The 15,357-nt window shown below is 37.4% G+C and overlaps 1 protein-coding gene across 1 annotated transcript in view; it reads right to left on the bottom strand.

Annotated features, from left to right (window-relative positions):
- Nucleotides 1-2,213: 2,213 nt before the first annotated feature.
- The window catches only part of FAM111A (FAM111 trypsin like peptidase A), a 13,647-nt gene continuing 503 nt past the window's right edge, over nucleotides 2,214-15,357 (bottom strand). The window contains exons 2-3 of the mRNA XM_006147396.3: nucleotides 5,967-6,084; nucleotides 2,214-4,250 (exon numbers count right to left, since the gene is read on the bottom strand). Coding sequence (XP_006147458.1) covers nucleotides 2,499-4,250; nucleotides 5,967-6,047 — 1,833 coding nt within the window. The 5' untranslated portion in view covers nucleotides 6,048-6,084 and the 3' untranslated portion in view covers nucleotides 2,214-2,498. The remainder of the gene's footprint in view (nucleotides 4,251-5,966; nucleotides 6,085-15,357) is intronic.

Genomic DNA, 15,357 nt, shown 5'->3' with positions numbered 1-15,357 from the left:
GGCAGCTCGCTTTCTCATTTTCCCCCTCTCTCCTTCTCTCTCTCTCTCACACACACTCTGTCCCTCTCTGGTCAATTAAAATAAATAAATAAAGTTAAATCAAGTAATTCTTTTTTTTTTTTAAAAAGAAATACATGAGAGAAGCTTGGAACATCTATCTGGTAGTGCCAGAAAGTAAGGAAGTGCTCACAAACAAAACACACTGGTAGAGAAATGCCGAAAGGGCACAAGAGCTGGTTGAAGGCACTCATGATGGCCAAAACTAGAGCAATGTAAGCAACAAAATAGAGTAATAGTAGATCATAACCCCAAGTATAAGAGTACCCATGAATTCACACTGCTATCCATAAATGACTAAATACATAGTAGGTCAACAGGAAAGTCATGACCTATGTTTCTATGTTTTTCTATGCAAAAATGCATCATGACTTTCCAGACAACCCAATAAACGGGTGAGCAGTGACCTTTCTCCTATGCAGAAGGATTCCAAATAAATTACATAAATATTTCAGGGATATCTATATAAGGAAGGTGAGCATAATTCTCCACTCCTTAAATATAGGTAGTACGTTAATGACTTTCTTCCAAAGAGTACAGTATGGAAAGGGGAGATATCATAGTCCATTATTCCACTGCTTACTGAAATATCTGAGATTGGGTGATTTAAGAGAAATAGAGGTTTACTTAGCCCATGGTTTGGAGGTCTGAGGTCCAGAGGATCTCAGCCTAATGGTTTTATCCATATTCAAAGGCCACATCCTCCGATACCATGAAATAATTAAGTTTTTACTTAATACTCTTATAATAAAACCAACATCCAATCACTACCCACTAAAACCAAATCCAAAGTATTAATCTTTAAGGGATAATCAATTATCCAACTTAACAAGAGTAAGTTTATAGTGGAGAAATCTACAAATGCTTCTTCTGCCAGGTGATCAAGGTCGATACTAATAGTCACAAATCATGCTGATGGTATGTACCCTTGATACAATATGACATGGTACTCTGTGATTTTCCTCTCCAGTCAAACCCAAGTTTAATCATCAGAAAAATATCAAACAAATGTGAATAGAAGGGGACTCTCCTTGACTAGGAATCTTCGTAACCTTCAAAGTAATCAAAAACAAGAAAAAGTCTGAGAAATTGTCACAACCAAGAGGAGCCTAAAAAGACAGGACAATTAAATGTTATGTGTATACTAGGTAAGATCTTAGAATAGGAAAAAAGACATTAGGTAAAAGCCAAGGAAATCTAAATAAAATCATCCCCTTACCCTAATTGCCTATAGATACTATCCTCTGAATTGTAGAGCATGTATATTCTGACAGTATAAGTGATGTAAGAATTTTGGAAATTCAAAGATTTTGCTTGAGATAATTTCTAACAAAGCATTTACTCCTCAGTTAACATTAACTGCAGTGCTGTTTTGATACAGATTGATCCATACATTTTTCTAAGCACTTATTTTCCACCTGCCAAATATTGGGAATAATGAACATGTTTTAGCTCCTGCCTTGAAGTGAATAAATGGAGAAAAAAATAAGGCAGATTTAAAAAATTAATAATCTTGATGACTTTTAGTGTCACAAAATGATTATTACATAACCACATCATTCTTTATACTGTGTGACTTTAAAATAGGGTAACAGGGACCAGCAGGAAGTGGTGTAGTGGTTATGTTGTTGGACTCCCACATGGCTGACCACAGTTTGAGTCCCAGACCCAGTGGCTTAAAAAATCATGACGGGCATGAGCATGCTCAAGATCCTGGGAGGAGAATGGAGGAAAAGGGATTGCAGTGTGACCATTCCCCCAGGGAAGGTGGAGTGGTGATTTCTCACTTTCCTTCTCACCATGTGTGTCTCTCTCTGGCGAATGCATGCACCCCCAGGAAAAAAATCCTCTCAAAAAAAAGAAAATACCAGGAGTAACAGTTATAGAGTTGTGAGGCCAGCAGATGGCGTACTGGTTATGTTGCTGGACTCCCACATGGCCGACTGAGGTACAAGTTTCAGATTGGTGGCTCAAGAATCACACTGCGACAATATGATTGAAAGTATATACCAAAAAAAACAAATAATAATGTGAAAAAAAAATAAAAGAAGCTTTAAAAATAAAATAAAAAAAAAAAAAAGAATCACACTGCATGTGTGTCTGTGCATGCCCAAGATACTGGGAGACTAGAGGAGAAGGGATTGTGGTGTGGCCATCTCTCCTGAGGGATTTCTCACTTTTTCTCTAACTGTCCCTATGTCTTTCTCTCTCTTCAGTAAGCACATACACTGTAAAGCAAAAACTTAAAAAAAAAAAAGTTACAGAGTAGTTAGGGTTAATTTCCTCATGTACTTAGAAAAATGCCTGGCATATTGGAAGTGGTCTATAATATTAATTATTTTCATTTTTAATGAAATTGACTTGGAATTTAGAGAACCCTCTTCAATGCCTGCGGCAGAACAACTTCCAGGCAATTCTCTTAAAGCAATTCTCATCAGTCCTCACTCATCGCTCACCATTTCTATATCCTGCTGATTTATACATACTTCTTCATACCATTTTGGATGTTTTTGCTTAATATCAAGGAGAATGAATTCCATAGCAGGGCCAAATTCAATGATACTAGAAACCTCATTTTGGTATTCATAAGCAAAACCAGCGGTATGCATGGCCACCAGCGAACCATTTGAATCAAACACTGGAGAGCCAGAAGCCCCAAAGTAAAAACTGGTGTCATAGGTAATCACATCTGGTCTGTGAATGATTTCTGAGAAGCTTCTTTGAGTGAACATATGGATATACTGTGTAGAACCCTCCTCTATTCTAGCCTGAATGTGTTCCTGACACTTCTGTTCTCGTTGACCCTGAGGGATCACAGAACATCCATCAGTGGACTTTTTCCCCCCATATGGATGGCCAATAATATATATCAAGCCACTTAGTGGTGAAGGAGCAATTCCATTATATAGACCCACAGGCACTTGTTCCCCATTTTCCTTCAGTTTCAGGACAGCATAGTCATAATCTGTATCAGAGATCTCATACCAAGGTTCAACAGAAAAGCAGTTCTCTTTTTCTGGGAACTCTTCATAAGTAAATGTCACCCTTACACATTGACCAATTATGTCTGCCCACTTCTCTTGGTCGATTCCTTCTACAATGTCATCTATTACATGTCGGCATGTGAAAATGAATAATCCTGTGAAAACGAAGCAGGTGGCAGAGCCGCTATTTCCATTATTGTCCCAGAAAATAAATCCAACTGAGTCACTGAGACGTGAGAGACATTTGACTACTTTAACAGGAGTAGAGTTTTTTGTCAGTTTCCCAAAGTTTGTCTTATGCACCATAAATAATTCTTTCCCCTTTATTTTTTTCATTTCTTTTTTGAAATTTGCCTTGATTTCTTCACTTTCTGTTTTCAAACTGGGGTACTGGGCCACAATTTGTTCTTTCAACACACAGACGTTTGTCTTCTCTGACTCGCAATGCGAAGTGGCTGCTGCTCTAAGGCCCATTTTTCTCTCAAACGCAACCTGAAAGAGCTTTCCCTCTAATTCATCGACGGGCTGTGTGTTTTCCAAAATGGAATCCAGGTTGTTAATGAGTCTCCAATTTTCACTCTCAAGAAAGGAGAGAAATCTGCCATCCTTGCACAGAGCCTCCTTGATGGTTTCTCCTTTGAAAGCATAAACACAGAGTTTGCAACCTTCTTTGTGAAGTTCTCCGCATTTCACAATCTTTTTACTTCTCTTTTCAATTGCATGAATGTAAAACTTGATACAATCAGCATATGCCTCCTCATGCCGGCCAAATACTTGGTTCTCTTCTTCAGGCTTATTTTTACTTCGGGAAAACGTAATCGCTATGTGGCAGTTCTCAGGAAGACAACTGAGGGGCATTCCAAGGTTTAGGTACCCTTCGATTCCTTCCGTGCCACGCACCAGCATTTCTTTGCCTTGCTTGGTTTCTATATCTTCTTTGAGGGCCTTCAGAGTGTTGAGAGCCATGTATAAGCTACCCCTCTCACAGTGTGTGAGCACATGTTTCATTTCTTCATTCTTCTCTAGGGCAACGTAAATGACCTTATTTTGGAGTGTAGGTGAACGGGATCTTTGAGCCTGGATTTTAGTTATATTTTTCTTAGGTGAACGGGATCTTTGAGCCTGGTTGTTAGTTATCTCTCTTAGATCTTGTCTACATCCCATCCTTACTGGTGAAATATTGGAATTGTCTTCTTGTTCTTTAGGTATCTAAAAATAAATATTAGATATCTTAAAATTGTGAGTGGAACCCTGTTTTGTTTGTTTGTTTGTTTTTTAGGTTTTTGCCACTGGCTCATGTGTTACCCAGAGAAAGAGAAAGTGAGAAATCACCCCCTCAGGGGAGATGGCCATGACAGAATCCTTTCTCTTCCAGTCTTCCTTTCAGGATTTTGACACAAACACACACGTGCCTGGTATGATTTTCAAGCCGCTGGGTCAGCCATGTGGGCGTTTAGTGCCTTAACCACCTGCTGGCCCCTTGTTTCCCTTTTTAATATGTAATTCACTGATTTTTCTATGAGAAACTCAGAATCAGTTTCAAAAGACAAGTAATAGAATTAAATCAGATCTAGAACATAAGCTGAGCTTCCTGTCACATCAGTCAGATGAGCTTTTGATCCACAACACTGCTACATTTTTCTGAGAAACATGAAAGAAGAAACACAACTTTTTTCCAGATATATCCAAAACAAAGATGCCAAAAATCTACCAAGTCTCAAGGCCAGCAGGTGGCATAGTGGTTGGGGGACTGGCTCCCACATGGCCAATCTCAGTTCAAGTCCCGGACTTACCAGCTTGAAACTCAAGCTTGGAGCATGTGATGTGTCCCCAAAATACCAAGAGAAGAAGGGATCAGGATGGATTTCTCACTTTTTGTCTCCCTGGTAACTGCACATACCCTATAGCAAAAATCTCTCTAAGACAACAAACAAAATACTACCAATTCTATCATAGTATTATTTCAGATCTCGTTTATGAGTTTGTTATACAGATTTTACTTTTGCTGAGCATATAATAGATCATACCAAAAATGTTATTCTTGGGACCAGCAGATGACTTAATGGTTACTGGACTCCCATGTAGTTGACCGCGGTTCAAGTCCTGGACCTGGCAGCTTAAACTCATGCCAGGTATAAGTGCATGAGTGCCCAAAATCCCAAGAGGAGAATGGAGGAGAAGGGATTGCAGCATGGCCATGCCCCTGGAGGGTGATTTCTTACTTTCTGTTTCTCTGTCCCTGTCTCTTGGGTGAATGCGCACACACTATAGCAAAAATCTCTCTCTAAAAAAAGTTGTTTAAAACACCAAATTCAAGAACTTTATGTTACCATAATTTGTTAGCCAGCATTAAATGATAAGCAAAATAATTATTAGTTAACTGGTCATAAAAATATACTTATTTCTAATAATAAGTACTTTGAATCACCCAGTATTCATCATACAAAGAATGTAAACTATTTCCTCTACTATGTCAATTAATTACAAAATCCTGTGAAATAAGGGAGAAAAAATATGATCTCTCTGTCTTTTTACAGAGGAAAACAAGCCATAAAGCATTATAAACATATAAGTTATGATTAAATAGATCAGTCATATTTGCAAGGAAATGCCATGAAAAAGTACTAATTTTTTGTTCATAGCTTACTATAACACATTTTATTTGATTTTGTTGTTGCTGTTGTGTCACAAAAACCTTACATTAAAGCCTGCTTTGATGTGATCAATATTTGTATTTTAACTCCTTTTCCCCATGGCTACCCCCCAAAACAGAAAGAATAAGATAGATGAGAAACTCATCTTAACTTATGTAATATTCTCAATATACTGTGAGGTAATTTCTTGGCAGTAAGATCTATGAACTCAGTGCCCAGGATGATTAAGTCTAACATCATTATGTTTGGTAAATAGTAGTTGCAGATATACCTGAGAAAGATAGTGATCAATCTTCATATATTTCCTTTCATTGAATGGAACCTTCTGTGACCTCCGTTTCTTAGAGCTCATGATGGCTTGAAGATGAATGGATGGTTCAGCTGAAACACTAATTTCAAAAAGGTTTGAGTTGTAGCAATATTTTCATAGCTATCATTAATTGTACCGAGGAAACGATCAACTGGGATTTATATCTTACCTTCCCTTTCAGCTCTAACTTTGTCTATCCAGAGATGTAAACTTAGCAGGTAGATAGTTTATCCATCAATTATAATCACCCCAACAATAAAAGTTCTCTTTTACTGAGCACTATATTTAACACTTTATGAAAACTATCTCAAATTGCTAATCTCCAAAAATACTATCCAAGTAGGTATATCTACTTTTTTAAGATAGGGACCATTTATTTTAGAGAAGGAAAGTGATCTTAAGACTAGTGTTACATGGCAGAGAAAGAATTCAAATACAGGCATAAATGTCCCATAGAAGAGTTTGCCCCCGGGGAATTTAAGTATATTCTAGTTACACTAATGCTAAAATACGTTCTTCACTTAGTATGGAGATGGCAAAGATGGTAAAACTGTATGAACATGGTACAAAAATAACTACGTAGTTCCCTGAAGACAAGTGAAATTTGGAATAAGATTTCAAAAAAATTTAGGAAGTCTGCCTGGGATGATAGTGATATGTTTTCCTCCACATATCCTCTGAAGTATCCCCATGATACAATGAATTTAATGAACAATTTAAAGAGAGAGAATGAACAATTTAAATGAGATGGTGACAGTTTCAATAGTGATAAATACCAATCTGTCTGAAAAATGTCTGGCACATGGAAGGCCATCAATAAAGATACATTTTTAAAGATACATTCAATGAATAAATCTAGTAGACAGATGGTACTGCATACTCTGTTCTAAGTGCTTTTCAAGAAGTACCTCAGATAATCCTTTGAACACTCTGATAGATATTTTCAGTCCCGCCAATAAAGAACTTGAACTGGGCCAATCAGAGGGGGTAGTTAAGATGGCTGGATTTCATATGACTGACTGAGTGATTTGAGTCCTACAGCTGGTGGCTTGAAAAGGATTCTGGGGGGACCAGCAGTTAGCGTAATGGCTATGTCGCTGGACTCCCACATAGTCGACTGCGGTTTGAGTCCCGGACCTGATGGCTTAAACTCACGCTGGGCACATGTGCGTGCATGCCCAAGATCCTAAGAGGAGAATGGAAGAGAAGGGATTGCGGCGTGACCATCCCCCCTGGGGGGTGATTTCTCACTTTCTATCTCTCTGTCTCTGTCTGTCTGGCAAGCGCACGTGCCCTATAGCAAAAAGCTCTCCAAAAAAAGAAAAAAAAATGGATTCTGGGCACATATGTGTGCCCAAAATCCTAAAAGAAGAATGGAGGGAAAGGGACTGCAACCTTGCTGTACCCCATTGGTGGTGCTTTCTCACTTTTTCTCTTTCTCTCTGTCTCTTTCTAGTGAGTGCACACATTCTCTACCAAATTAAAAAGGAAAGAAAAAGAAACAAACAGAGAAAGAGAGAAAGAAAGAGAGAGAGAAAGAAAGGAAGAAAGAAAGAAAGAAAAAAATATTTGAACAGCCACAGAGATTAAATTTATACTTAAGGTCAATAAAAACCCATATAGTATGGTTATGAGACTTTTTATAATGAACATTTTCTAAGAGAAAAAAATAGAGGATGGTATAATAAACTTTTTAAATATGTATCATGTAGTGTTAATAAATGTTCATTTTATTTGAAATTTACCTCATCTTTTTATTTCACTAGGTTATTTTATAATTAGAAGTATTGTGACATTTTAACCGTAATTATTAATTTCCATCTCTAAAAATTAAGGACCTTTTCTTATATAATCACAATATTAATTTATTCATACCAAGATCCAATTGAGGTACATAAGTTGGCTTTGATTATATCTTTCTTTTTCATTTTTTGCTAGAGCAACTGTGTGATTTCAAGAGAGAGAGACAGAGATAAGGACAGAGAAAGAGAGGAAGAGGAGAAAACACCTCCCTCCCCAAAGAGAATGATCAGGTAGCAATCCCTTCTACCCCAACTCTCCCTCTTTTTAGGATTCTGGGGACACATGCACATGTGCCCTGCATGTTTTTATGCCTCTGGGTCTGGAACTCCAACCTCAGGGTCAGCTGTGTGGGATCTGGTTGTCCCAACTACTAGGCCATGGAGCTGGCTCAGTCATGTCTTCTAATGTTTTTATTCTAAAAAAGGCAGTGATTTCCTAGAGAAAACGGAGAGATGTCGTCTGTTGCATATTCGCCTCTTGGGTGGCTTCTTTACATTGTTGTTTAATCTGTGTTCTAATCCTTATTTCTCTTGTCAAGTGAAAGCAATGCAAAAATTACGGTTATTTTCTTAGCCATCCTATAATACTATGGAGCAGAAGCTCTGATTGTTTTTTTTTATTTACTGGTGATAAGCTAGTAAGAAAACCTATTTATCCTCTCTGAGCCCTAGTTTCCTATTTTTAAAAGGGGCAGTGATTACAGATGAGATCATGAATATGGAAATGACATATTAACATTTGCTTCTATACAGGCAGCTGGGTTCAAATATTAAGTTGCCACACACTAGCTGCACAAACTTGGTCATACTAATTAATACATAATAAATATTTCATATTATAACATTATAGCATATAACTGTAGCATATAATATGATTAAAATAATAATTAAATCTCTGCCTTATTCCTCTCACTGTAAGATGAGACTAGTGTTAGAATCAACCTCTGTTGTGAATATTTACAAAATATCATGTTTGTAAATAAAACCTTTAGAACAATACCTGATGGGAGTGAGAGAAGAGAGGCTGTCCTTTGCCAACCACCATTTGACTATTGTCCATCCCAAAGGAAGGAAGGAAATAAGGAGAGAAACTCACCTAGGAAATCTGAGGCCCAAACTCCCACTGTGGATACCACACACCCATCCACAGTAGAAAAGGGAAGCTGGCATGCAGTTAACTAGCGTGCCAAAGAGCACACATGAGCACAGAGTTACAGTAACCTATTTCAAAAGAAATAGGAATAAGTGTGCACATTACCAGATTACTAAAAATCAAAGTGGAGTCCTAAAAAATATGAAAAAAAAAAAACAGGAAATACCTTCAAAGGAACAAGATAACTCATCACCAACAATGGATAAAACACAAAAAATCAGAGATGTGTCAGAAAAAGAAGAATCAAACAGAACTTCTGGAGATAAAAAATAAATTCAGGAAATCAAAACCTCCTTTGAAAATATTAACAGCAGATTAAACCATATAGAAGAATATCTGATCTTAAAGACAAAACCTCTGATTTAGCCCAAGTCACCAAAAAGAATGGAAAAGTAACCATTATAAATGAGGACAATGGACCCAGAAGGTAGAATGATGGTTAAGATGCTGGATTCCCACATGGTTGACTGTGGTTCAAGTCCTAGACCTGGTAGCTTAAAAATAATGCTAGGTGCACGTGTGTGTGTGTGTGTGCCCAAAATCCCAGTAAGAGAACGGAGGAAAAGAGATTGTGGCATGGCTATCCCTCTGGGGGTCAAGTTCTCGCTTTCCCTCTTTCTGGTGATCACACATGCCCTACAGCAAAATCCTAAAAAGAAAAAGAAAAAAAAAAAAGGACAACATACAGGAAATCCTAGACACCATCAAATGGCCATATATCTGCATAACGGTATTTCAGTAGGTAAAAATATAGAAAATCTCTTCATGAACTATTATCTGAAAACTTTCTAAATTTAGAGAGGCATACAGACATCCAACTTGAGGGGATAAAAAAAGCACTGAATACATGAAACATAAGAACATTCTCTCCAAGGCACACAATAGCCAAAATAGTCCAAATCAAAGAAGACGATATCTAAATACGGTCAAGAGAGGAATGCCAAGGTAATTACAAAGTTTATGGATTAGGCTAACATTGTATCTCTTCACTGAAATGAAAGGAAGGAAAGATTGGGAAGACATATTTAAAACTCTGATAGAAAAATAATTTCAGCCAAGAATATTATACCTGGCAAGATTACCTTTGAAAGGGAAATAAAACTGAAGTTACAGCCAGATAAATAAAAGATAAAATAATTAATTAATACTAGACCACCTCTTCAGGAAATAACTAAGGATATATTACTTCAGGAAAACTAAACAGAGATAAATAGAAGCAAGAGAACACAAAGTAACCAGAGAAAAAGAACAACAAAATGACAGGACGAGACTGTTATCGATAATAACATTGAATACTAATGAATTAAATTCCCCATAAAAGATACAGATTGGCTCAATGGATTAAAAAAAAAAAAAAAGGGAACCCTCTATATGTTGCTTACAAGAAACACATCTTTGGATGACCAAGACATACATAGACCAAGAGTAAAGTGCTAGTAAAAATTATTTCACGCAAACAGAAATTATGAAAAGGTCAGAGTACTGATATTACCAGACAAAATAGACTTTGAGATAAAAATGCTAAAGACAGACAAAGAAGGACATCATATAGTTCTAAAATGATTAATTCACCAAGAAGATTTAACAGTTATAAAGATTTGTGTCCCAACACTGGGGAACCCAAATAAGTAAAAGAAGGACTACTCAGTCTAAAGGGAGAGATAGACTGCAATACACTAACTGTTGGGAATTTCAATGTCCCACTGTCACCACTGGATGGGTCATCTAGACAAAAAATAAACAAACAGACATAGGAGATAAATGATATCATAAATTGAATGAACCTGACAGACATGTACAGCATATTTCACCTAAGAACCATAAAATATACTTTTTTCTTATCTCCAAATGGAGTATTTTCAAAGATTGATACATAGTAGTGCACAAAACAAGCCTCTACAATTTTCAAAGTATAGAAACTATATCCAGCATCTTCTTAGACCAAAATGGAATTAAACTTGAAATCAACCACAGAAAGAGCCCTCAAATGATGTTCTAGCAATCAATGCTCTCTCTCTCTCTCTCTCTCTCTCTCTCACACACACACACACACACACACACACACACAAATGTGGCAAATAAATAACTCGATGTTGGAGGAAAATCAATAATAAAAATCCCAAAAAATACCAGAAGAAATAATAAAGATTAGATCTGAAATAAATGAAACAGAGAATAAAAGAACTACACACACAGACACAAACATACAGCAAGAAAACAATATTTTTCTTTTTTTAAAGAATTATTTTATTTAACTTTATTTATTTGTTTATTTATTTTTAATTTGACCAGAGAGGGACAGAGTGAGAACAAGAGCTGGAGAGAAAGTAAGAAAGCAAGCTGCCCAGCCTAAGACTCAAACTGCAGTCAGCCATGTGGGAATCCAACACCATTAACCACCATGCCACCTCCCTCCCCACAAAAAAATTTTTGAAAGACGCTTTTTTTGCCTTAAGGTGCATGTCTGCCCCAGATAGAGAGAAAGACAGACAGACACAGTGAGAGGGAAATTCAGAAGCTCCCCTCTCCCAGGGCCAGGCCACAATTCCTTCCACTCCTTTCTCCTCTGGGATCTTGGGCATCCACACATATGTGTTTGGCATGATTTTGAAGTCACCAGTCTGGGACTCAAACCATGGTTGGCCATGTGGGAGTCCAGCAACATAACTTTTACCCCATCTGCTGGATCTAGAAGAGCTGGTTTTTTGAAAGATTAAACAAAATTGACAAATTATTAGCTAGAGTAAACAAGAAAAACAAAGAAAGGAACCAGATAGATAATATCAGTAACAAAGCTGGTATATTACAACCAATACATCAGAAATACAAAAAATTATGAGAGAATACTACAAGTGAAAATTTGCCAACATACTAGACAACCTAGATGGGATGGACAAATTTTTGGAAATGTACAAATCATTTAGGCTAAATCAGGAAGAAACAGAAAACCTGAATATACCCATAATGAACAATGAGATTGAATCAGTAACAAATACTCTCCCAACAAAGAAATGCCCAGATCCCAATGGTTTCACTTCTGAAATCTATACAGTTTTTAAGAAGAGCTAGTCCTAATTCTCCTCAAACTATTTCTAAAGATCTAAAAGGAAGGAATCCTTCAAAACTCATTTTATTAAGCTTCTATCACCTTCCATCTAAAAAGCAAAGACTACAACAACAGAACAACAAAAATACAAAAAAAAAAAAAACCAGAAAAACTACAGACCAATATCTCTGATGAATACAGATGCTAAAATCCTCAACAAAATACTAGCAAACCAAATCCAAGAGCACAATAAAAAAGTTGTACACTACAACTAGGTAGGTTTTATCCCAGGGATGCAACAATGGCTAAACATACACAAAACAATAAATTTAATGCATCGCATTACAGAAGGAAAGATAAAAATCATATGATCATATATACTGACAGAGAAAAAGCATTTGGTAAAATGCAACATCCCTTCATAATCAAGACTCTCAGCAAAATAGGTATAGAAGAGACATTTCTTTCTTTCTTTTTTTTTGTTTTTGTTTTTTGAGAGGTTTTCGCTATAGGGTACATGTGCTCACCATACAGACAGAGAGAGACAGAAAGACAGAAAGCGAGAAATCACCCTCCAGGGTGGATGGTCATGCTGCAATACCTTCTCCTCCATTCTCTCGGGATCTTGGGCACGCACGCACATGCGCCCGGCGTGAGTTCTAAGCCACCAGGTCCGAGACGTGAACTGCGGTTGACTACGTGGGAGTCCAGCGACATAGCCATTACGCTAACTGCTGGTTTCCAAGAAGAGACATTTCTCAATGCAAAAGTAATATATAATAGATGCATTACTAGTATAATACTGAATGGGGAAAAGCTGAAAGCTTTCCCACCAAAAACTAGAACAAGACAAGATGCCCACTGTCTTTACTCTTTTATTTATTTATATATTTTTCTATAGGGCGCATGTGCTCATCAGAGAGACAGAAAGCGAGACCTTGCTCCCCCATACGCCCTTGGTGGATGGCCATGCCACAATCTCTTTTCCTTCAGGATTTTGGGCATACATTCATATGTGCCCAGCGTGAGTTTCAAGCCTCTGAGTTCAGGACTTGAGCAGCAGTTAGTCATGTGGGAGTCATTACGTAACCATTATGCCATCTGCTGGTCCATGTATTTCCTTTTTAACACCACCCTTGAAGCTCTAACCAATGCAATTAGACAAGAGAGCAAAATAAAAAGCATTTGGATAGGCATAGAAGAAGCTAAACTGTCTCTATTTGCAGATGATATGATTATGTAAATAGAAAATCCAAAATTACCCATGAAAAAACTCCTAGAAGTGATAAATTCAGTAAAGTAGCGAGATACACAATCAATATACAAAAATCAATAGCATTTTTATATACAAACAATAAACACACCAAGACAGAATTGAAGAAAGCAATCTAATTTATAATAGCTACAAATAAATAATAGACGTAGGAAAAAACCTACACCAAAGAGGCGAAAGACCTCTATAAGGAAAACTATGAAAACCTCGGGAAAAAAATTGAGTATATCACACACACACACACTCACACACACACAAAAGGCAAAGACATCCCTGTTCTTGGATTGGAAGAAGCAATAGAATCAAAATGTCTGTTTTACTCAAAGTAATTTACATATTTGATGTGATTCTTATCAAATTACCAGTGACATTCTTCACAGAAATGAAAAAGCAAACATAAAATTATTTATTTATTTATTTATTTATTTATTTTGGAGAGTTTTTTTTCGCTATAGGGCGCGTGCGCTTGCCAGACAGACAGAGAGAAACATAAGAGACAGAAAGAAAGAAGTCACCCCCCAGGGGGGATAGTCACGCCGCAATCCCTTCTCCTCCATTCTCCTCTTGGGATCTTGGGCACGCACGCACACGCGCCCGGCATGAGTTTTAAGACACTGGGTCCGGGACGCGAACTGCGGTTGACTACGTGGGAGTCCAGCAACATAGCCATTACGCTAACTGCTGGTTCCCAACATAAAATTATTTTGGAATCATCAAAGATCCCGTATCACCAAGGCAATACTACATAAAAAGAATAAAGTAGGATGCATCTCACTACTTTACTTCAACATATATTACAAAGCAGTGATAATCAAAACCGCATGGCACTGACACAAAAATAGACATGTAGACCAGTAGAACAGACAGATAATCCAGAAAGTAACTCTAGATCATACACCCAAGTGATCATTGACAAAGGGTAAAGACAATGCAGTGGAAAAAAGAAAGCCTTTTCAGCAAATGATGCAGGAAGAACTGGATATCCATCTACAGAAAAAAGAAACTGGGCCCCTATCTCTCATCATTAATAAAAATCAGCTCAAAATGAATCAAAGATCTTAATGTAAAGCCTCAAACTATAAAAATACTAGCAGAAAATTTAGGAAAAGCTCTTGAAGATATTGGAGTAGGCTAAAATTTCTTAAATAAGACTTCTAAAGCCCAGATGATAATCCCCAAAATAGACAGGTCAGATTATATCCATCTAAATTCTTCTGCCCAGCTAGGGAAACAAAAATTAGAGGGAAGAAGCAACCCTTGGAATGGGGGAAAATTTTTGTAAGTCATGTCTCAGAAAAGGAATTGATAACCAGAATATACAGGGAACTCAAATAGCTCACATGTTAAAGAAAAAAAAATCATAATCCTTTTTAAATAGCTGAGAATGCAGGGAAACGTAAATTAGATGTATAGCTGAGGAACTGGGCTATACTGTGAGGTCCTTGAAAGTAGGAACTTAAAGTCCAACAATTAAGAAAATTGTTTACTGTGTCTGTTGATGATGACTCATCTTCGAGTTTAAGAGGACCCAAGTGCTGCTTTAAGAATGGCTACAGAGAGTCAACATGTTCATGTCCTGGACTGGGGGCTTAAACTCACGGGAGGCCTGTGTGTGTGTGCCTGCCCAGGATCCCGGGAGGAGAATGGAAGAGGATTGCAGTGTGTCCCCCCCCCCCGGGGGGGGGGTGATTTCTAGCTTTCTGTCTCTCTCTTTCTGGGGAGCACAGGTGCCTTATACTAAAAACCTCTCTCAAAAAAAAAAAAAAATACGGCTACAAAGATACAGACTAAAGTTTAAAAGAGGAAAATAAAATGGGCAGAAAGAAACACGAATTTTGCAGTCCACTGGCATGTATTTGAGCACTCATAAGGAAGAAAACATCTCAATATCCCCTCTACTTCCCCTTACTATTTCCAGCATCCAGGCTGAATGACTATAGAGAAATGGGCAGTGTCCTTAGCTATTCTATTCCAGTCTGCATGGCAGTTGGAGAAGTCGAGGTTCTACTGACCTAAAGGACTTGCTTGACTTTCTTTACTGAAGGAATAAAGCACTACAGTTTGTCCTTGACACCCCC

This window comes from Tupaia chinensis, unplaced genomic scaffold (genome assembly GCF_000334495.1).
Source record: "Tupaia chinensis unplaced genomic scaffold, TupChi_1.0 Scaffold000213_1, whole genome shotgun sequence".
Lineage (NCBI taxonomy): Eukaryota > Metazoa > Chordata > Mammalia > Scandentia > Tupaiidae > Tupaia > Tupaia belangeri.
The sequence above is the reverse complement of the archived record's forward strand: the minus strand, read 5'-3'. Positions and strand labels throughout refer to the sequence as shown.